Source organism: Chaetura pelagica, unplaced genomic scaffold, assembly GCF_000747805.2.
Source record: "Chaetura pelagica isolate M959 unplaced genomic scaffold, ChaPel_1.0 scaffold49, whole genome shotgun sequence".
In the NCBI taxonomy this organism is placed as follows: domain Eukaryota; kingdom Metazoa; phylum Chordata; class Aves; order Apodiformes; family Apodidae; genus Chaetura; species Chaetura pelagica.
This window is the reverse complement of record NW_009970715.1, coordinates 1,529,304-1,551,851: the sequence shown is the minus strand read 5'-3', so window position 1 is coordinate 1,551,851 and position 22,548 is coordinate 1,529,304. Positions and strand designations below refer to the sequence as shown.

The following is a 22,548-nucleotide window of genomic DNA, read 5'->3' as shown; positions in this document are numbered from 1 at the left end:
TGCTGAACCCAGGCATCCTCCTCACTGATACAGCTGGATTGATGTTTATAGAAGCACAGAATGGTTTGGGTTGGAAGGGACCTTAAGGATCATCTAGTTCCAACCTCCCTGCATGAGCAGGGACACCTCCCACTAGACCAGAGCGTACAAAGCCTCATCCAGCTTGGCCTTGAACACCTCCAGGGAGGGAGCAGATAAGAGGTCAGACTTACTGGTATCTTCCAGTAAAGCTGTCTCTTCAGTCCCTTCATACAAGTATCTTCATTAGATGTGTGCACACCTGCAGTAGTTGTACGTTATGCCTGGGAGACATACATAATGTGGGCTGGCAATAATACATGCTCTGGCAAAAGGAGTTCCAGCTTGAAGATACAGTGGTCATTTTACATGATCTTTTAAAAGGGCTGATACTTCTGCCCCCTTCCAAAACTGAGGACTGTAAATAGTAAACTTGGAGTTGTAGTGCTACTTGTTCAGTAAGAGGTGATGCTTCTACCCAGGATTGAGCAGGTTCTGCTTTTAAAGCAACTCTTGTTTTATGTGACTCTCTTATTAACCCTAAACAAGCAGTATATAGGGAAAACCTGAGGTTTTGCTCCTTGGCAGGGAATATTGGTTAACTGCACATTGAGGACTGTCTTGAATGTGCACCTGAAAGGTGCTGTAAGATCAAATGTTTTCTGGGAGTGGGCAGTAGATAGTACATGGCTGGTATGCATGTGTTACAGCTCTTAAAACTCTTACAGCAAGTGCCTCTCACTGAGGTTATAGAAGGTAGTGCTCTCAGTCTGAAAGGAGGATTTCTCAAAGCTTTAGTTATTTGAGGTACTTCCAGTGCCAGTAGTTCTTGTCTTGGATCAGCAATTGCTTAATCAGCAATTAAGCACAATGATGAGTAACTATGTGTGGTTTGTGCAGCTAGTGGTGATAAGTCAAACAGCAGCTTAACTGAATGAATGGGTAAGAACTAAAGAATTAGTTCTCTATCCCACCATAGTTCCCAGTCATGGACTCCCATGATTTTAGAAAGCTTGTGGCATTCCTTACTGCATAAGATTAAATAATTTCTTAGTAAGTAGCTTCTGTCACTGTGTCTGATGATTTTTGATGTGTTTATGGGTAGGATTGATATAAAAGATTTAATATTAGGGGGGAGATGCTCAAGAAATGGAAGAGAAGACTCTTAGGAGTGTTCCATAATTACACTAGATGGGTAAAAAAAGTGCTTGTAGGGTTAAGTTAACCTCAGATGCAAAAAAACCCTGGTTGTTTCAGCCTTGTAGTAACTTTTGTGTGCCCCTGCAGAGGAGGTGGCCAAGCTGGAAAAGCACCTGATGCTTCTCCGCCAGGAGTATGTAAAGCTGCAGAAGAAACTAGCAGAGACAGAAAGGAGATGCAATCTTTTGGCTGCCCAGGCCAACCAAGACAGTGCCAGTGACACCTTCATCAGTCGACTTCTTGCCATTGTAGCTGAGCTCTATCAGCAGGAGCAGTACAGGTAAGAAATCCTTCTGTGGGGAATGAGGCATTACAGGAACCTTTGACTTTGACTGCAGTAGGTACTGGTCTTTCTCTGCTGCTTGGTATGAATGGGGTCCTCAGTAGCAGTTGGAAGAGCATTCTAAGATTAGGTACCAGATGGCACCTAGTTCTTGAATCAAGGGCTCCAAGTGTAAGTTCATCTCTGAGACTGGCATTTGAGACAAGTTTAAAGAAAACTGACCACTTGCACTGTCAACAACAGAGCTCCCTTTGAAAAGAAGTGCTTTTAAACTGATCTTTACCTAGTTGATGGATTAATTGTGTGATGTATCTACCAAGAGGAAAGCCCTTCTATCTTGAAAGGATGTGTCCTTGGAACCAGTTCTGTACTCCTGTGTGTAAAGAAACCTGATAAAATTGTCTGGGTGTATGATCATGAAATCATTTTGGTTAGAAAAAACCTTAAGATCATCAAGTCCAACTGTTAACCCAGCCTTGCCAAGGCTACCACTAAACCATGCCCCTCAGCACCACATCTACAAGGCTTTGAAACCCCTCCAGGGATGGGGACTCCACCACTGCCCTGGGCAGCCTGGGCCAGGGCCTGACAGCCCTTTCAGAGAATAAATTGTCCCTAATAACCAATCTAAACCTCCCCTGGCACAACTTGAGTCTTGTTTCCTCTGGTTCTATCACTAGTTTCTTGGAGAAGAGACTGACACCCCCCCAATCCCTGGGTCTAACCTCTTCTCAGGCAGTTGCAGAGCCAGGTCTCCCCTCAGTCTCCTTTTCACCAGGCTGAACATCCTCAGGTCCCTCAGCCACTTGTAAGACTTGTGCTCCAGACCCTTCCCCAGCTCTGTTGCCCTTCTCTGGACACACTCCAGCCCCTCAATGCCCTTCTTGTCGTTAGAGGCCCAGAACTGAATACAGAATTCAAGAGGCAGCCTCACTAGTGTTGAGTTCTAAAAGGTTTAATGTTTTCTTATCCATAGGCACATCAAGGATCACCTTCAGTGCTCCAGATCACTGAACAGATTTAGTTCTGAGCCTACAATGATACTTTTCAATTTATTTGCTGTTAATGAAAGCAATACCCACATAGTAAAGGAGTTCAGTCATGTAAGGAGAAAATACCTTCATGAGCCTCCCTGAGAAAAGGTTCTGTGTCTGGCAAGAACTTAGTAAAGCAAGCTGAGTAAAAGATGTGTCAGGTAGCATATGTCAGAAGAGCTGGGTCACTTAAATTCTCTTCAGCTTTTGGATTTGAAAGGTAAAAAGTGGTCAATTAAAAAAAACACAACAAAAACAACAGAAAGGAAGCAAGTCCTAATGCAAGTTTTGTTAAGTACATCTCTGTATTCTGCACTTTAGTTTCTAGCAGTGCTTTGATGTAGAAAGTAGTCTAGGAAAATACACCTACACAGTCAGAACACTTCCAAGCTATGGGGTCTTAAAATAACAGGGCAGGTACTTTCTAACTACAAAGGATAACCTGGTTGAAGAGATCAGAATGAAGTCTAAGTGTTCTTGACAGCTGGTCTCCTGGGAACTGGGGATTCTTGGAGCCTGTCTTTGTGTTCAGACTAGTGTCAAACATCATTTGTTCTCTTGCTGGTCTTGCCTGAAACCATTGCTGCTCAGCTGATGGTATTAGTGGGGACACAGCAACATAAGCATTTAACCTCATTGTTGGATTTTCCTGTCTCCTACAATAGTTCCTTTGCAATTTGTTCTGAATTGGTTAAAAAAAAAAGCCCCTGCAGCCAACCCAGCCTCTTTAAATATTAGTGCCTTGTTGCATTTCCCTAGAGAAATAGGAGTTGTGTCATCTGGCAACATCTCCTGCTTAACCAATTCCATGTACCTTGATTTGTCCATATGTGGATATGAGGACATAGATACTGTGGAGATGCTGAATCCACCCATAACTAAGCACAGGGGAAGCCTGTGTGATGTATGTACCTGGTTTGTTGTTTTGTTTTTTTAAAACTCTTCTCAGTGATCTGAAGATAAAGGTTGGGAACAAACACATCAGTGCTCACAAATTCGTCTTGGCGGCGCGCAGTGACACTTGGAGTCTTGCCAACCTCGCCTCAGCAGAGGAGCTGGATCTGTCAGGTCAGTCATTGCCATCCCAGGATGAAGCTTTAGATGTTTAGGATGACTGATGGAAAGGTCTGTTGGGAAAAGGTTCCTTATGTACCTTTCAGACTACTGTTGGCCCCAAAAGGTGGTGCTTAATCCATTCATTATGGAACTTGGTCCCTGAAACGTGGTAGTTGGCTTGTGAGCTTGGTGCTGGTGCCAGTGAAACCAATAGGCTGCCTTCTTTCTCTTTAATGAACAGGGGTTGAGAGTGGTGGCCTGTTTGTCTTTTCTAGAGACAACTAAAACAAATCTATATGGAGGAGCTTGACTTCTTCCTTTCTAAGGACAGGGCTTTTTGAGGTAGTGTGCATAATTTCTCTGAAGTATCTCATGGAAGTACCTTCTTGTTAACAATGTGTGGCAAATGAATGCAAATACTGATGTGTTATTTAAATATTATTTGCTTTGGCACTTTGCTACCTTTGCAAACTAGGAAGGCAGACAGTCCTCTCCAAGACAGGGTTTTGTGCTGCTGTAGCTGTTTCTTGCCCATACTTACACTGGGCAGTGTTTCTGCAGGTTGGTAACCTCTTGACAGGCTTTCCTTCTGTACTTAAAAGTATAGGAAGGTCTTAATTTGTGAGCAGTAAAAAAGAGGCATGAAGTTAAGCAGGTTTGCTAGCTGGCTTGAATGTCAAGCATTGGCTTCACTTTCTGCACTTCATCTTATGGTGAATCCTAAGTGCAGACAAGCTGGGAAGAAGCAAGTCACAGCTGGTTTGATGAGACATCATAGGCTCTCTTGCAAAAGAATGTATGGATCTTTCTGCAGTCACAAGAAAACAGATGCCAGGGAGTTCTTGAGTGCTATGCTAACAGAAGATTATTACCAAAAAGCTCTTCTGTTAATAGTAGTTCTGTTTCAAGTGGCAATCCATGGCATTTCTAACTCCACATTAAAGCTGGCCTGACAATCTCAGGTGTAGCTGCAGTCTTGCATGTTTGACAATGCGTACACTTTCTATTATAGAATTATCTTTAAGTGCTAGTAAATGATACTTTCAACAGTAAAATTGAACTTTTAATTAAATTTGATAAATAGCACAAATGTTAGGTTATGAAATTTGTAGCAAGCAGCAAGCTGTTCCCTAAAAACTGTCATGGTTTTCTTAAAGAGGTTCTATTAAGGACTTGTAAGCTAGGACTGCCTGAATCCAAACCTCAAAATGGAGGCAGCATTTGAAGTGCAGTGTTTTTAAAGTTCATGTCATCTGTAGAGTTTTCTATTTTTTAAGAAGAGTAGAATGAGATGAACACAGGCACTCTTGTTGGGAGGGAGAAAATGCACCCTTCTATCTGCCATGGCAGAGCTGATACTGCAGCTCAAATAGGTTTTCTGATTGCTTCAAGTTCTGCAAAAGGTATTTGCCTTGCCAAAACCTGCTGTTTCTCAGGAGGCAGCCCACATGCCATGCCAAGAACTGTCTGGTACTCTGCAAATAAGTTGGGGCAACCCTCCAAGTAAAGGAGATGTTTTAGGATGGGGATTTCAGTGTCTTAAACATGTATGATTTTGTCTTAAAAACAAAACAGCTTCAGGGACTCATGTTATTGTTCTAAATTAATGGTGGTTTTTTGTAATTGGGTCTGATCTTTGTGGGATGAGTGTCATCTACATGCTTGTAAGGAGGATTGTCACTGTGCTTCTGACTAGGTGGGAAAGGTCCCTGGACACAGGGCTTGTGTATCTTGTGTCCTGTGGGGTAGGTTTCCAGTTGTCTTGCTGTATAAAAACATCAGGCTTGTGATCAGTGTTGAAAGCACCTAACGAGCTGCTTAAACTGGCTCTTTTGCACCTTTCCTAGAAACATTTCAGTAGAAAGTTGTAAGTATTTTGTAGTGATGACCCAGGTGTAAGTACCTTTGCTGGGATGCAGCAGTTCGTAGCATGTGGCTAAAATATAAAAGAGGGAGGGTTTTTAAACAGAAAAAGGGACTGTGCTTGTCAAATGTAGGTTTGGATTTAGCCATATGCGAGGGACCAAAGACTTCAAAGGGGCATCACTGACCCCCTAAAGATGTAATATTAGAGTTGCAGGTAGGAGATGTTACAGAGCTCCCTGAATTCTGCACAATGTTCCAACAGAAAAAGTTTTCCTTCTTCGTGCCACTCTTGTTACTAATTTCAACTTCTGGTCAGTTTTGTCTCTTTTTTGATGTTTCTATTGCTCTAAAGCAGCAGTTTCCACAAGGTTCCTTTTGTCGTGGTAGCTGTGACTGAAAAATCAAAGGAGTAGCAACTACTTGAATAGGCAATTGTTCTTTGGGTATTTTATTAATCCCTGTTGCTCCCTGTACCAGATGCTGACCCAGAGGTAACCATGGCAATGCTGCAGTGGATCTACACAGATGAACTTGAGCTAAGAGAAGATGGTATCTTCTTGACAGAGCTTATGAAACTAGCTAATAAATTTCAGCTCCAGCTGCTTAGGGAAAGGTGAGTCGTGGTTCTTGAACTCTTCAACTTTGTTTGAACAGAAATAAGATGAGAGCTGTTGGCAGTTGGATAAAATGTTGCTTTGTCAAAGTCTTGATGTTTTCAGTAATGCAGCATGACGTTCAGTTGATCAGAGGAAACAAAGCCTTGTACTACAGTTACTGCAGCAGTTTTTCTCATAGCTTTTTTTGTTTGCTTTCCAGTTCCTCTCCTTGTCAAACTAGTGACCCTAATTTGGTATTAAGAGGAGGTAGAGATCAGTGTATTAGTAATAAGCTCTGGGGAGCTGCAAGAACAGAGTTGTTAAAGAGAATGCTAGGGAGAGTAAATGGCAAGTAGTTTGTGTTATTAAAATACCACAGGGGAAAAATTTTCAACTGAAAGAGCTGTCTGTGCATCTTGGTTATTGTTTATAAAGAAGGTTAATGTTACAGTAGAATGCTTTGCCATTTTGAGGACATTATGGTTACACCACTCTAGTAGGAGCTGGGTTGTTAACTTGAATGTGTAATAACCATTTAGAGTTGCTGAGAACTTGAATGTACAAATTGAAATCTCTTCAAGTTTTTTACAACTCTGAAGCCTTGAATTTAGTCAAAGATGAAGTACCCTTTGAGGCAGTAATCTTTTGCCCAGGGGGTTTCTGGGGTGGCAGTATCTGGCATTCAATCTGTGATTTAAGTGTGGCCCCAACATGAAGCCAAATAAATTGCAGTTAATTCTTCTGATTGAAGAAGGTGACTTCTATAAGGCCGATGCTAACACTGCCTTCAAGCTTTGTGCCAGCCCAAAACTACCTGTATGTTGTACTTCCTAAACATTCCTCAGCTGCTGTCTGGTCATGGTGGTCTAGTGACAATTCCATGTTCAGTATGCTGCTAGTAATGGTTAGATGTCTTGCTGGGTATTTGTACCTGGAGATAAGTATTTCCATTTTTTGGTTTTAATAACTGCTTGGGGATCACTGGCACGTTTAACTTCATCTTCATTTTGAGGATTTTCTTCCTATAAACTGAAACTAGTGGCTTCACACCTCTGAAGATAAGGGGGGCCTATTGCTAAGGTTGTCCTTTCTCTTCATGAAACAGTATTAAACATTAACAGTCATTAAACAATAAGCTGTATTTGGGCTGTCTTTTTCTAGCTTTGGCACAAAAGCTACTTGTAATCACTGTAGTGTTTGTGAAGATAGACATCATCTTCCCTGCTTCATACCAGTGAACAAACTGCAGCTTGGTCCTTTGGGACAGCTTAGGGTGTCTGTCTCCACTTGCAGGCTCCTGCAGTGTGTGGTGTTCTCATGGGACCTTAGCTTAGATGGGCCCTAAGAGGAGTCTGCCCTTATCAAAACTGTCTTGCAGGGATTCTGATTAGAGTGTGTTTATGCTGCTTAGCTTATAGTAAGGTAAGGCCAAGCTTATTCTGCTGCCATGGAGGAAGGGACATGCTGTTACAGCATGGGAGAGTGCTTACAGTAAAGCTGCATCCTGATCACTGAACACTGGCTTTCTTGTTTTGACAGATGTGAAAAAGGAGTTATGTCACTAGTTAATGTCAGGAACTGCATTCGCTTCTACCAGACTGCTGAGGAGCTGAATGCTAGCACTCTGCTCAATTACTGTGCTGAGATAATTGCTAGTCACTGGGTAAGTACTGTCAGAAAGAAATGTGGAAAAATGCAGAGTATAAGAACTTAATCAGCAGAATTTATTTTACTTGCTGACTGACCTCAGGAGTATGTTTTGTTCATTGGAAATACTTCACTAAAAATCATCTTACTTTCCTAAACCTAATCCAAACCAAAGGGACTGTATTCTAGTAAGCAAGAGGGTTGTTTATCAGATCTGGACTCTGCAATGTTTAGAAGCTCATCCATAGTTGGTCTATGTCTATACAGATCACAAATCCCAGGCCTGCTTTTACTTCTAAAAATAATCCAGGGGAGAGTTTATCTTCTGTAATGGAGGGAGTGGCAAGGAGTGTTGCAGCCAACTTGGAAGTTTTATTTGCTCTGATCTATTATTTGGAGGAAAGTTTTATTAACTGTGTAATGGATTAGCCTTGAAAATGAAACTTGTCAACAGCAGACTGGTACAGGAAAATTTAGGTTATTCTAAATCTAAAATGCATCATCCAGTTGTATACTTCTTTGGCTAAGGCCAAAGCAGAGGGGAGTGCTTTGATCTATAAATATATAAAAACAGGTTCTTGTATCTGAACCTGCCTTAACTTCTGCATCTGGTTCCTTCTGACAATTTATCTGGAAATGCAGTTATTCCTGTTTAGTCAAATGAAAACTAAATCAAACATAAGGTCTTTATACTTCTAAGTTTGTTTACTTTTATTTAGAGTTTTTCAAAGTTCTGTGGAGTTGTCAGTCTTCAGTAGTTGGAGTTCTTTGTGTCAGAAACCTCTAATCTGTGATTTAAATCCAGATAGAGAATCAGAAATGTAATGTCTGGTAAAATGCTAGTTTTCCATGTCTATGGACAAAAGGAAATAGAAATTTCACTGACTGATCTTTAGGCTAAAATGTGAAACCTAAAAAGAGTGTTTCTAGTCTTAAAAGGTTGTCTTGGATTGTTTTTGCTTGTAATGTTATCAAAATGGAGCTTTTAACTGAACTTGTTCTGTGAACTTCATCATGATGTTGTTCAATGCCTTGTTTATAAATGAAGTAGCACTTTTGCTTACCCTTCTCTTTTGTGTTGCTTCCAGGATGACTTGCGTAAAGAAGACTTCAGCAGCATGAGTGCTCAGTTGTTGTATAAAATGTTCAAATCAAAGACAGAATATCCTTTGCATAAGGCTATTAAAGTTGAGAGAGAAGATGTAGTCTTTCTGTATCTCATAGAAATGGATTCACAGGTATACTGAGACTGACTTGATCTCTCTTCTAGAATGTGGTGTTCCAAATAATTGGTTTCTAACTCCCAGTCTGAACCTTGTGATTTTTGTTACTAATTCTTATTTGCATGTTTATCATTGCCATAGCTACTTCTGTAGCTGTGGAGAATGGAGATCTAGCAGTAAAGGCTCCAGAAAGTCAGAACTAAATGTTATGGATTACTTCTGGAAACATCTTAAACATAACACATCGTATCTAATAAAATCCAGTATCTTATATTGCTCTGTGTGTTGGAAGTTGAAAATGATATAGTCAACTTTGCTGCTTTGTGGCAGTTCAGCAAATATAATTTCTTTGAACAAAAGCCTTTCCTTTTTTATTGAATGCTTGAAGTAACAGGTATTTGTTCAGATGAACACTAAACAACTAGCAAATAAGTTATCCTCCAACAAGGGGCAAGGAAGAATTATTCAAGTATTAATTATTAAGAATTACTCAATTAGTCCTTGAAGATGCCTAATTGGAAGCTGGGACTCTAGCACTACTTGGCACTCTTAGATACTAATCTAGTTGGGATTTGAAGTATCTTAAAGGAATGATTGAATAATTCTTCCTGGTACTATGTTGAATATGCCTATATAGGCAGCATCTTTTAGAAGTGCACTGTCTTGCTTCCTGGGAGTTAAACAAGGCTTGCAAATACTAAAAAAAAACACCCTTGTGTTTTCTCATTGATCAGCTCTCTGGGTAGGCTTGTTTGTCTTCTGGTTGCTTTCCTGTGTGAGATGCATTTACCTAAAGCCAACAGTAGCATTTTCATTAGAGCTGAAGGTCTAACATGGTGGTAGTTGGAATGGGCTGTTAACTATTGTGTTGTGCTAGTGATCATACCTCTGACTAAGGTCAGTTGCCTGAATTTGTGTTGTAGCTTCCTGGAAAACTCAATGAATTGGATCACAATGGAGATCTTGCTTTGGATCTAGCCCTTGCTCAAAGATTGGAGGGAATTGCAACTACACTGGTCAACCACAAGGCAGATGTAGACAGAGCAGACAAGAGAGGCTGGAGTCTATTACATAAAGCCATCCAAAGAGGTAAGTAAATAAGATATGAAGTCTTATTGACTTAGAGTTGTTTCCAGTGTGCAGTATATATTCCAAAGTCTATTCCTGTGTCACTTTACAGTTGACACTTCAGTTAGAAAATTGTGTTTAAGGATGAACTTTGTCCTTTTTAGTTGTTTGTTTTTTTACACTTAAAAACAAACTCTTGTTTGGGATCTGAAAGCTAGCCTGCTAGCTGGTGAGCTAAGCTTACACTACATGATAGAAGAGTGTTGACTGCAAAAGGAAGAAATGCAGGGAGACACTGAGAATATTCTGATCTGGCAACACAATGACTTTCTGACAGATAGTTAAATCAAGTATGGCAGCCTAGTTGCAGGTAAAGAGGAAGCCTTTTTCTAGATTTGGGTTGAATGCAGCATATTCTTATGATTATGGTTAACAGCAAGGGTCCTTTTTAGTGGACAATAGGCTTAGGGGAGGAAAAACTGGCTGGAAGAAGATGAGGAGCAGGTGGAGGTGTTTCTTTCCAATCTGAAGATCTTCAAAGTTCTGGTTAATAGTAGCAGAGTTAGCTGAGAGGAGTCTGAGTACAACTACATGATTAGCTTGAGCTGTTCTAAAGTGGAAGATGCATCTTGGGAGACCTGGAGCACAATAGGACCTGATGGCCATGACCACAGTGCTCTGAAGGCTTTGGAGCAGCAGCACCTTGATCTATGGCCAAAGTCTGGTAAAAATCTGCAGTGAGTGCCCCATGCTGCTGGTTGCCTGCAATGGTTTCTTCAGCAGCTCTATTCTAGAAAGCCAAGCACCACAGAAACCTTACCTGTGACTGGCCCTCACAGGTATTGTAGTGCTACAAATCAAAAGCATAAGTTTAATTTTAACAACAGGCTCTTTTGAACTCTTGGAAATAGTTTGTTTTGTGAGCTCAAAATGCAGCTCCCGACTTGTTCCTTTAATCTCCTGCATATCTAACAGGGTAATGCTGGTGTCTGACCTGGTGAATGAAACTTCAGCAGCAGGAGTAGGAGACCTTCTAGGCATAGGTCAGTGTTGTGATGGCTGCAGCCCTCTAAAGCACTAGAGAGATTGCAGCAGGCTGCTTTTTATACTTAATACTAGTGTTTGTCCTCTAGTTCTAATGTCTGCTTTCAGTCTAAGCTAGAGCTCTGAGAATGAATGCTTGCTTTTCAGTAACTAAAGCTTCAGTGAATTAATCACTGTTAACAATCACATGTTCTGGAAATGGAGCTAAAGCAAATTGTTTGAACTTGCCACGTGATTCTTACTACTTGTGATTGTTGGAGAGTTGGGGGACTGACAGATAAGGAGATCAGAAAATGGGGGGTTGTCTTCTGTGGGCAGCAATCTGTGCTGCTTGTACAGGAGAAGAGTTGTCTTGTTCTCCAGTTTTGCATCTGGGACAAGCAACTGGTGTCTGTGTCTCTTCAAAGTAGTCTTTGGAGAAAGGGAAATTAGTATGATCCTGTACTGAAGTGGGCTGAAGTTCTGACTTGGAAGAAGCTCTCAAGGGAGTTCTTAGCAATGCTGTGTGTGGTGGGTCCTATCTGTTGGAGCCCTTACCCTGTGTATAATGGGACCTAAACTTTAAGAGCAAAGGCTGTGTTATTGCTTGTTTATGTAGCAATACTGAACAGATGGTAACTAACTTCAGCTGCACACTTTTGACTGATGCCCTGAAGCAGGACCTTTTGTTCAAAATCTACTTGTGTGTTTAGTCTCACAATTTGTCCAGTTGTGCATTCAAGCAGCTGTGGGTTTATGTTGATAGAGGAACTGGCAAACTTAGCATCACCGTAACAAGTAAACCAGTGTGTGAACTTGTCACATGTAACCTCTGGGCACAATTTTTTTCCAAGGGGTTGTTATGAAATATTTTAATCCTGACTTTGCTGTGAAGTGTTCTTGAATTGCTTAAGCATTCTAAGAGCACACACTTGTATTGGAATGGCTGTGTGGTGTAGAGGGAAATCTTGTCTGTTTTCTAGATACTTATATAGGGCTCCACTGTATCCATAAATAACCTTATTTTGTTTCACAAAAGGAGATAAATTTGCTGCAAACTTTCTCATTAAAAATGGTGCCCGTGTGAATGCTGCTACACTGGGAGACCAGGAGACTCCTCTGCACCTCGTGGCGTCATACAGCCCTAAGAAGCATTCTCCAGATGTCATGGCAGAGATGGCACAGATAGCAGAGTCCCTCTTACAGGCAGGAGCCAATCCAAATATGCAAGACAACAAAGGAAGGTAAATACTGGGTGAAGTAAAGTCTGCTACCAGTTTAACAGATACTACTGCAGTGATGCAGCCCACTAAGAACCTGCTTAAGTCTGTCAGCAAAGCACCAGTGATGCTGAAAGCAGGAAAGGTGAACTCATTCATTCAGTTTGAGACCTGTGGGTAGAACTCAAAGCAGAAAGCTGGGATGAGTTTGTGTTGAAGCACAAGGCAAGCAATGAATCTGCCTTTCTGGAATCACTGAACAGTAAAACAAGTGAACTAAGATGACAAATAGTATTCTAGGAAGGTCCTTGTTTTTGAAGCTGTCAGAGAAACTGAAATTATCTGAAAGAAGCACTATCTGCAGTATGCTTATCTGAAGTGTAGGGCCTGTGAACTGCTTGACTGGTTAGATTGTGCTGGCAAACAAGTACATCAAGTTACATAAAGACTTGGAGTATATTAGCTACTCAGTTCTGATAGGTCAAGCTCTTGTACTTTTCTCTTGAAGGTTAGCTGTCACAGTAGTGTACATATTTGCTTACTGCTAAATTCATTGGAATCATGGCTAAATGAGTAGATTGCTCTTTTTCTCAAGATTTACTTGTGCCCTTCTGAAAGCAGAGACTCAAAAGTGAACCCTATGGATCTGTAGGTCATGTGGGTGATCATGGACAAAATCTGTGAGGGCTCAGGGATTACTAATGTCACTGTACTTTGCTCCAATTGCAGGACACCACTACATGTGTCAATTGTGGTCAGGAATGAACCTGTATTCAGTCAGCTTCTCCAGTGCAAACAGTAAGTCTCACTTAAATGTCAAAACCACTAAGGTTACCTTGTACAGTGGAGATGCAAAACCTGACTTAACAACTCTTCTGTGTCATTTTGCAAACTTGAAACTTTGCAAAAGTCTAAAGTTTTGCATAACTTGAGATGCCAGAACAACACTAGAGGCCAAGTAAGGTTTTGTCATACTGTAAAGGGGAAGCAAACTGCATCTTGGTCTTTTCAAAAGAGGGCTAGGTGAAATGTAGCAAGAATGTAACTGTAGTGGAGCTGAAAGGAGTAAAAAGACTCTTTAACATGTGTGAATAAGTTCTTGAGTTCAACTTGGGTTCTGCTTAAAGCTAATAAAAATTACTTCTTATTTTAGGGTGATGAAGCAGAATACCTCCTATGACTCAGTGTCTTTGTAGTTGAATTTGCAGTTCTTGTACACAATTTGCTTAAATACAGGAGGATTTGTCTCTGTTACATTTAGTTGGAACCCAAGTCTAGCAGGGCATGCTTCTCCTTGGAGCAATGAGCTTAAATCTGGTGGTCTCTGAAAGGTGTCTTGCTTGTTTCAGAGTATTCACAAATTCTCTGAAGTAACTGGAGCTACAGTAGGTTTCTTGGCAAGCAGAAGTTGTCAGTGAGGTAGTAGATGAGTTAGTACAGCTGTTCAGACACTTGAAACTTGTTAAGGTATACATTGGGGAACATTAACTCTTATTTTTAGACTAGACTTGGAGCTGAAGGATCATGAGGGAAGCACAGCTCTGTGGCTTGCAGTTCAGTATATCACTGTGTCATCTGATCAGTCTGTAAACCCTTTTGAGGATGCCCCTGTTGTAAATGGAACCTCATTTGATGAGAACAGTTTTGCAGCAAGGTTGATCCAACGAGGCAGCAATACAGATGCTCCAGACACAGTAACAGGTAAAACAGAGGCTTTGTATTTCTGTGTAGGTGGGAGGCTTGTTACATTGTTTATTACTAACTGTGCTTTGAGGAGCTGAATGAGGTGTAAACAGCATTTGCTGCATAGTAAATGGTAGGTGGTGGTAGCTTTACCCAGAGCTGAAACAGTGACAGGTCCTTAGCTGAGCTTGACTTGCAGGAATTGACAGAAAATCTGGACTCCCTGCCAGGTTTTAACATCCTCTTTACAGTTTCAAAATGTGTAATTGCTAAATGATAGTGCACGTGACAGTCCAGTATTGCAGAGGGACAGCTAGGAGGTAGGATTTCCCCTGCTGGCTTCAAATTTTAATGTATGGTGGTGGGGAGGGTGGTAGCACACTGATACTGGTATCAAAGTGTGGCTGGAAAAGCACTCTAACAGTGTCAATGGTTTTTCTTTAGGAAACTGCTTGCTTCAGAGGGCAGCTGGTGCAGGAAATGAGGCAGCTTCTCTCTTCCTAGCAACTCATGGAGCAAAAGTCAACCACCAAAATAAATGGGTAAAAGCAGAAACACACAGACTGTAGTCTGAAAGTTTCCTTATTTCTCTTCAGAAATAAGATAGCAAAGATTTCTTGTTACTAACCTTAACTTAAAGCAAGTTGGAACACCTGCTGAGCTTTTTGCATGTTTTCAGGTATTCACTAGTGAACAGACACCTGCAGCATTCTCCTGGCACTGTTCTTGCAGCATCACAGGTTGTTAATATGCTTTTAACACTTCCCTTCAGTGCCTGATTTTAAAACTGTTGTCTTTAATATAGGCTAACTGCTGTAGTTTGAATGTGCTGAGGAGCTTCAGCTACTTTTCACATAAGCTCTTCACACCAATTCTTGTGGGCATAGTAGTTGAAAAGCTGCTTCTCTTCTGGGTTTCATGTCTCAAGCTGTTAACCTGAGTACTCTTGTTTACCAAAGGGAGAAACACCACTGCATACAGCCTGCAGGCATGGCCTGGCAAACCTGACAGCAGAACTTCTGCAGCAAGGAGCCAATCCAAACATCCAAACTGCAGAAGCAGTGGTTGGTCAGAAAGATACATCTTCTCCAACAGCAGAGAATGTTTATCTGCAGACTCCCCTTCACATGGCTATTGCTCACAATCACCCAGATGTGGTTTCAGTCATCCTGGAACAAAAAGGTAAAGATTTTTTTGTGGTTCAGGCTGTATTGATGCTGTAGTGGATGGGTGTGTCAGGGTGACATCTAAAATGTGCTTTGACAAACCACTAATACAGCATGTCTTCCTTTAACCATTGTTGAAGTAGGGCAATTAGTAAGACTGACTAAACATAGTCTTAAACTCAAATAATTGGCTTGTTAAGACTATAAAATTAATTTGGCCATAAATCTTTTGAAATTCTTCACTGTAGATAATGAACACTCAGCCCCAGGTTGGATTCTAGTGGTGCAACTGAGATCCCTTTTTTCTCCCTGTCAAAGCATGTAGCTCAAGTAAATGTTGGCATCTAATATGGATAAAGGCATCTTCCTGTGGTGAGACTTCTGCCTCCCCCAACTCTTGTTTAGTAAGAGCTGAGACTTGCCTGAAATACTAGCTGATGACAGATTATTTAATGCTACTAGTTCAGCTTCTCCTTTCTAACAGCAGGAAGGGAGTTGGACAACTGAATCAAAGTCTACTCTGTCTCCTCCTGTAAGAGGGATTGAGAGGGAGTAGGTGAACTGAGGAGAGGATCCTCCATCCAGGGAGCTGAGAAAGAAGGATGCTGCCACCATCCTGCAGTACAACCTCCACTTGTCATTCTCAGAGCTTTGCACAGGCCACTCTGTTTTGAAATGGAGTTAAAAGGGGGCAGGTTAAGCCTCTTAGCTAGGAAGTTGAATGTTTTTAGTGTGAGTGTTAAGATTAGGCAGTAGTGACAATACAACCTGAATGTGAAACAGCATCACACTTGGGAAACTGAAGGTGTCTTGCTCAGATCTTTCAAACTGTCTGCTAAAGAAACAGCCTACTTCAAAATGTGACATTGCCACTCCTGCAGCTTTCAGTGTGCAACTGCAGGTCAAGATCAAGAATGCTCTAATTCCTTTGTGGTGTTTTTTTTTCTAGCTAATGCTCTTCATGCTACCAACAACTTGCAAATTATTCCTGACTTTAGTCTAAAGGACTCGAGAGACCAAACTGTGCTGGGATTGGCTCTTTGGACAGGTATGTGCCTTCAAAACAAGATGAGAGTTTACAGAGATCTAGAAGCTATGAATGTGGAAAGATTTTGAAGACAAAATACCAGGTGTGTGTTCATGTCCTTTGTGCTGTTGGTGATGTCAAGGAGAGAGATTATTCTTCAGCTTCTGAAACTGAATGTTCACATCTGACTTACTGGTAGATTTCTAGCCCTGCAGCTTCCCTTGTTCAGTAGCAGGTCACCTGGAGCCACTTGCCTCACACTTGCAGTTCTGTGGAATTGTTTTGCTGGTAGTTGTTGGACTCCCTGGTAGTTGTCATATCAGACATCACCACGTTGTCTCTTCATGGTTAACACTGTTCTGGTTGCTGGTTAATACCCTAATGCTGACCTTTACAAAGGGAGGGTGAGTTACCTTAGGTAGCTAGTAAGGGGATGGAAATTCAAATACTGATTCAGAGGATGCTTTCTTGTCTGAAGGGTGAAGGGGAATAGTTTGGGGAAAATAGATATATTTTATTGCAACCAATTGACATTTCAACAGTATTGGGACATTGACCAAAGAAAGGGGTGGTGTGGTCACTGCTGAATCAATTCAAGTGTGGTCACACTGAGCTGGAAACAGCAGCTGAACAAGGGTGGCTGCTCATACTCTGGCCTTGAGGGATGAGGCAGAATGCTGAGTGATGTTGCTCTGTACAGGAGTGCTAGATGTTATCCATGTCTAACAGACATCTTTACTCTCCTTCCTTTCCAGTGAAAGGAAACCAAATTGTAGCTTTCTCTCTACCATTGCCCTTATCTGCTTCTGAGATCAAGGAGGGAGAACTAAGCTAACCAGGGCATAGCTTATTAATGTAATGCCAAAGTTAAAATGTTTGTTGGACAGTCTGAAGTGTTATGAAGGATTAAGCTAGGTGTGATTAAAGAGGACTCCATTTATAGGTTGACAGAACTAATGGGAAAGCTCTGCTGTGTACCAGACCATGTCTTCTGTCTTTAAGCATACCAAAGTAATCGCTATTCCATAAGTCTGTAAAGGAATATTTAAGCTGAGTAGAGTACTGAGTTGGTTTAGCTCATGTATGTAAATGTTGTTAGCCTCTAGCCTTGATTCAGTGCATCTCTCTCCAGTTATTACTGAAAACAAAGCTTCAAGCATTCAGTTGTCAGTGTCTCTTCCTGAAGGTAAAACACTAATGAGCTTGTAACTCTTTAGGCATGCACACAATAGCAGCTCAGCTGCTTGGATCTGGGGCATCCATCAATGACACCATGTCAGATGGTCAGACTCTGCTCCACATGGCAATACAGAGGCAGGACAGCAAGAGTGCCCTCTTTTTGCTGGAACATCAGGCAGATATAAACGTCAGGTAAGATCTTATCCAGTTGAGTGTTGTATCAGTTATGTATTTAGGAGTGGGTAGTGATGGCTGCTTTCATGTAATGGCTTGAAGTTGGTTTCAAATCATGGTCTGTGCATTATGTGTTTGGTGCTTTTTATGGCACTAGTTACAGCCGAGGGATTGCATATGTGAACTTGGACCTATATAGAGCTCCATAGTCAGTACCTCCTGTTAAGGCTGCAAAGAGGAGGTACCCCTTAATTCTAGGTAGAACAGAATTCACTGTAACAGACTCAGGTCCTAGAGACATGGTACTGAACTTCTGTAGTCTCATAGTACTGAACATCTGTTGCCAGTTGGTTGGAGCTGTTTGTTTTCTACCATGTAAACTAACTAGATGTAGCTCCAGCTGAAAGATTCTGATAGAACTTACCTCCTGAGCATCTCCCAGACAAGTTCAGATTAGACTGAACAAACCATTTCTCTGCTTACATGTCTGACATGCTGTCTTTGCAGTTTGGTGAGCTGTACTGTAATGAATGTCCTGGGTACAGACTGGCTAATACTGCTGTTCTAGCTTCAGTTTTTGAACAGTTGGCATTTCTGACTGTTACTTGAAGTGTTACCACAGTGCAGAGAAACTGATCAGTGGCTGTAGGCTTGCTCTGAAGGACCACTGTTCAAACAATGGCTGTACTTAAGGAAATTAGTGTCTCTGAGCTATGAACACTACTAACACGTTTATCAAACTTAAGAAATCAATCACTTGCTACTAAAGGTGGAAGGAAAGAAAGGTGAGCTACCTAGCTGTGATGAAAAGCTACCATGATGCATTTGCTTGGCTGTAGAGATGTTCTTATCACAGCAAAACTACACACGTGAGGAGATAAATGTTGGCTCTGTTCACCTGTAACTCGAGGCCTAACTTTATAATGCAATAGTGACACTTCAATCTGTACCTGTTACAGGACACAGGATGGAGAGACTGCCCTACAACTAGCTATAAAAAACCAGCTCCCTCTTGTGGTCGATGCTATCTGTACCAGGGGAGCAGACATGTCTGTGCCAGATGAGAAAGGAAATCCTCCTTTATGGCTTGCCTTGGAGAACAACCTGGAAGATATTGCATCAACTCTGGTAAGACTGTCAGTTGCCTTAATTTAGTCTCACTTTTGTGCATCTTGCTAGAAACAAGGGCTCATGAGCAAAAGCAAAGTGAAGAACACTAGTCCTGTGCCACTATCTTAACTTCTAGAGATTTTTCTTGACCAGAATTTCCTTCTTCATGGGAAATATTTTATAAACACTATAGTCTGCATAGCCAAATATCTTTCAGCACAGTAATACAAATGTGGAATATGCTGTCTGGATTCCTCATTCTGGAAAAAGGAAGGTTGAGACTGATCTACTAAAAACATCAGTCTCTAGCATACCAGACTTGTGTAATGATCAGCTTCCTGAATAAAACTGAACACCCATATGTATGTTTAGAGCATGTGTTGATTTCTATTGCTTCCTAAACTTCCATCAAGAAGGCTTTTAAAGGTTTATATTTACTTTAAAGACTTAATTTCAGGCATAGTTGATTCAGCTGGAGACTGCTTAGGAGGTGCAAATAGGCCTCCTATGTCTCCCTCATAAGGAAGTTCCTTGAAAGCTTTGTCTCCAACATTCAATTATTGTCTGCTGGAGACAACTATTTAAAAGCTCTGCTGGTGACCTGGGGAATACATCCTGTGACTGTACTTGACCATTTGTGCTGCTGTTGGATGAAAATATTTGTGGAGAAAACACTGAGGCTACTCATATATAAACCTTGTCAAGAGTTTGTAATGGGGAGTGGAAAAAGTTTTAAGTGCCACATTGTATTTTGCTACAGAGCTACTTAGCTAAATATTAGAAATTCTGTTCCTGAAAAAAAACTACCCTGGTTCAGCTGAATATAGAGGAAAGCAAGTAAAGGGACCAGACCTTCAAGACAATGTCTGATGCTGCTTGAGTCACTTTTAAGTGCTTGTCATTGCTGAAAGTGAGCACTGTTACCCTGTTACCCAAACTGTTTATTACCCAAGTATTTATTACCCAAAAGACTTGTTTATTTAGAGTACAGGGATGAATATCTGCATTGTTAGTGAACACTACCTCATTAAGTATTACCTAGTAGACCAATAAAATATTTTCTGGAAGACAGTAAAATAGCCTCCTGACTTCTGGGAGGCTAGATAAGGCATCTCACATTCTCCCTCTGAAGGATAATGTTACAGCAGCATTAATCAAGGACTATATCAAGTAGTAGGAGCCTTCCAGAGATGTAAAAATAAAAACTTCCCTAGCTGATTGTGCTTCTCCTTCCAGGTTAGGCATGGCTGTGATTCCACCTGCTGGGGGTCAGGACCAAGTGGCTGTTTGCAGACTCTCCTTCACAGAGCTATTGATGAAAACAGTGAGCAAACAGCCTGCTTCCTGATTCGCAGGTCAGACCCCCTAAAATACAAACCTCATGTGCTTGTATATATTTTCCTGGCATTTTGAGTCCATAACAGGCATGTGCTTCCTTAGACTTTTGGTGGCACTTCTGGAAGTCTAATCTTAAACCTTCTGTTACCTGTATTAGCATCATGTTCTTGATGGCAAAAGTCAAACCAGGAACTTGTGTGTATGTAGCACATGTCAGCAGTTGCCTGATCAGCTCTTGTAAACTTTTTCTGACCCTTGTTTGGAACTGTTTAAATTTGCATTAAATGTAATGAAATTACTGTCTTGTCTATGTTTTAGTGGCTGTGATGTGAATAGCCCCAGAAAGCCAGGCCCAAATGGAGAAGGGGAAGAGGAAGCTCATGATGGACAGACACCCCTACACTTGGCAGCCTGCTGGGGACTAGAAGAGGTTGTCCAGTGCCTTTTGGAGTTTGGTGCCAATGTCAATGCTCAAGTATGTAGAGAAACTGTGCACAGTTTCTTTGAAGTTGATTCTTTGCCTCTAATGTAATGAAAACCAACTTCCTGCTCAGCTGTGTATTTTGCTTGATAGGAAAAAGAACATCCTTCTGTTGTGGCTGAGCTGGTGTGATGGGTGGCTGCAGTTCTGCTTTATTTCCTGACCTTTCTTGCCAGGTCTAGTGCTTATCTGTCTGATGGGTTAATTCAAGTAGATGGGTTAATTGAGGCAGCTATACTGAAGGAAAATAACAATACAGAAAACTTCTTTAAGTGCTGTTTTTCTGATGTAATGATTGCAGTTCAACTCTCCCGTCCCTAGTGTGAAATAAAGGCAGGAGCAGAGCTGTAGTATCATAAAAACACAGAATCATAGAGTGATTTGGTTTGGAAGGGACCTTAAGGATCATCCAGTTCCAATCCCCTGCATGGGCAGGGACACCTCCCACTAGACCAGGTTGCTCCAAGCCCCATCCAACCTGCCCTTCAGCACTGCCAGGGATGGGAGGTGTTCCAGTGACCCCAGATGGGACACTGTTCCAGTGTCTCACCACTCTCACACTAAAGAATTTCTTCCTAATGTCTAACCTAAATCTCCCCTCCTCCAGTCTTAATCCATTCCCCCTTGTCCTTAGATCAGCTATAATGTAAAACTCCTGAATACTCTGTGTTGTTTTTATCTTTGGGAAGTACCTTTTAGTGCTGAGTAAACTGTGGTGATGTAACTATGAGTTACACTTCATTTTTGATTCCACAGTAATCCTTAAACAAAAGCTTGACAAATAGCAGCAAAGGAAGTGGATGCACAACATCTCTAGGTCCTGATGCTACTGAAAATGACATATAAATGAATACTAGAACAGAGTCACAAAGCAGCCATGGCTGCAAAGTGCTGCTTGATACAGACAAGTCATTAAATGACTTATTTGACAGTTTTATTTTACTGTTTGTATAACAAACATACCTGATGCTGTTATATTTTCTATTAGGACATTTTCAAGTGTTTAGCTTTCAGAAAACTTAGCATTAGTACCTGAGAGTCAAGCAAAGGGACATACCTGTATGCTGAATCTATGCACAGGTACCTCAGATCTGTGTGCTGTGATCTCTACATCATTATTTCAGATAAGAATGGGATTCTGTGAGTTGTTAATACTAAAAAATGTTAGCATCAAGTATCTCAAACTAATACTAGTTTGAAAGCAATTCCTTAGAGGTTTGGCTATGGGCTTGAATGCTCACTTCTACCCCCAAAATGTTCCTTACATGGGAAGTATCCAGAGCTGCTTAAATGGCTACACAACCAGGATTGGGGTCAGCCTGTTTGGAGAAACAAGTACAATTGGCTCCACTTACACTGTGGATTTGAGCTCCCACTGCAACTGTTTGGTGTCCCAGCCAAAGGCAGCTGGGTATGTTACAGAACTAAATACCTTTGTCCTCTTTTCAGAGTTAAGGAAGGATTTGTGTTTTAGTGAATCTTGATATAACAAACTTCCTGGTTTCCTTCTAGGATGCAGAAGGAAGAACTCCAATCCATGTTGCCATTAGCAACCAGCATAATGTTATCATCCAGCTGATGATTTCACATCCAGATATTAAGCTTAATGTACGTGACAGGCAAGGAATGACTCCCTTTGCTTGTGCCATGACATACAAAAACAACAAAGCAGCTGAGGCAATTCTGAAGAGGGAGCCAGGAGCTGCTGAGCAGGTAAGCTGGGAACATTCCAAGCCTGCTGGTTGTCTTACTACACTAGCCCATGGTAACATGTGCTCCACAAGTAAATTCTGCTTTATCCCTTTGTGGCTTTACATGCAGGATGTCAGTTTTCTGTAGCAGGATTTATTAGGAAACTATAGGTTTGGACATGTTATGTGTGAGGAAGAACATCAAGGGTTAGTGTCTCATCAAATCTTACCTTGTCAGTACTACACTGAGGAACAGGCATAGGTGTATATAAGGAGAAAGTTCTGACTTTTGCCTTGTGCTGGATTATTACCAAACTAATCTATTACCTACCTTACCAAAAGCTGCCCAAAATAGAAACCCTGACCTAAAATAACTGAATAATAAATTTTAGGCTGCACTGCTGGAACTATAAAACCTCCAACTGTATCTTCAGGCTTCTCATGTGATGTTTCATGCAGCTAATC

At 41.2% G+C, this 22,548-nt stretch overlaps 1 protein-coding gene across 1 annotated transcript in view; it reads left to right on the top strand.

The window, feature by feature from the left end:
- Positions 1-704: 704 nt before the first annotated feature.
- Positions 705-22,548, top strand: part of ANKFY1 (ankyrin repeat and FYVE domain containing 1) — a 26,294-nt gene continuing 4,450 nt past the window's right edge. The window contains exons 1-18 of the mRNA XM_010006062.1: positions 705-711; positions 1,306-1,498; positions 3,485-3,603; positions 5,935-6,070; positions 7,593-7,716; positions 8,789-8,938; positions 9,847-10,012; positions 12,054-12,258; positions 12,964-13,032; positions 13,736-13,935; positions 14,362-14,459; positions 14,877-15,099; positions 16,033-16,131; positions 17,328-17,481; positions 18,423-18,591; positions 19,810-19,928; positions 20,230-20,386; positions 21,905-22,105. Coding sequence (XP_010004364.1) covers positions 705-711; positions 1,306-1,498; positions 3,485-3,603; positions 5,935-6,070; positions 7,593-7,716; positions 8,789-8,938; positions 9,847-10,012; positions 12,054-12,258; positions 12,964-13,032; positions 13,736-13,935; positions 14,362-14,459; positions 14,877-15,099; positions 16,033-16,131; positions 17,328-17,481; positions 18,423-18,591; positions 19,810-19,928; positions 20,230-20,386; positions 21,905-22,105 — 2,589 coding nt within the window. The remainder of the gene's footprint in view (positions 712-1,305; positions 1,499-3,484; positions 3,604-5,934; positions 6,071-7,592; positions 7,717-8,788; positions 8,939-9,846; positions 10,013-12,053; positions 12,259-12,963; positions 13,033-13,735; positions 13,936-14,361; positions 14,460-14,876; positions 15,100-16,032; positions 16,132-17,327; positions 17,482-18,422; positions 18,592-19,809; positions 19,929-20,229; positions 20,387-21,904; positions 22,106-22,548) is intronic.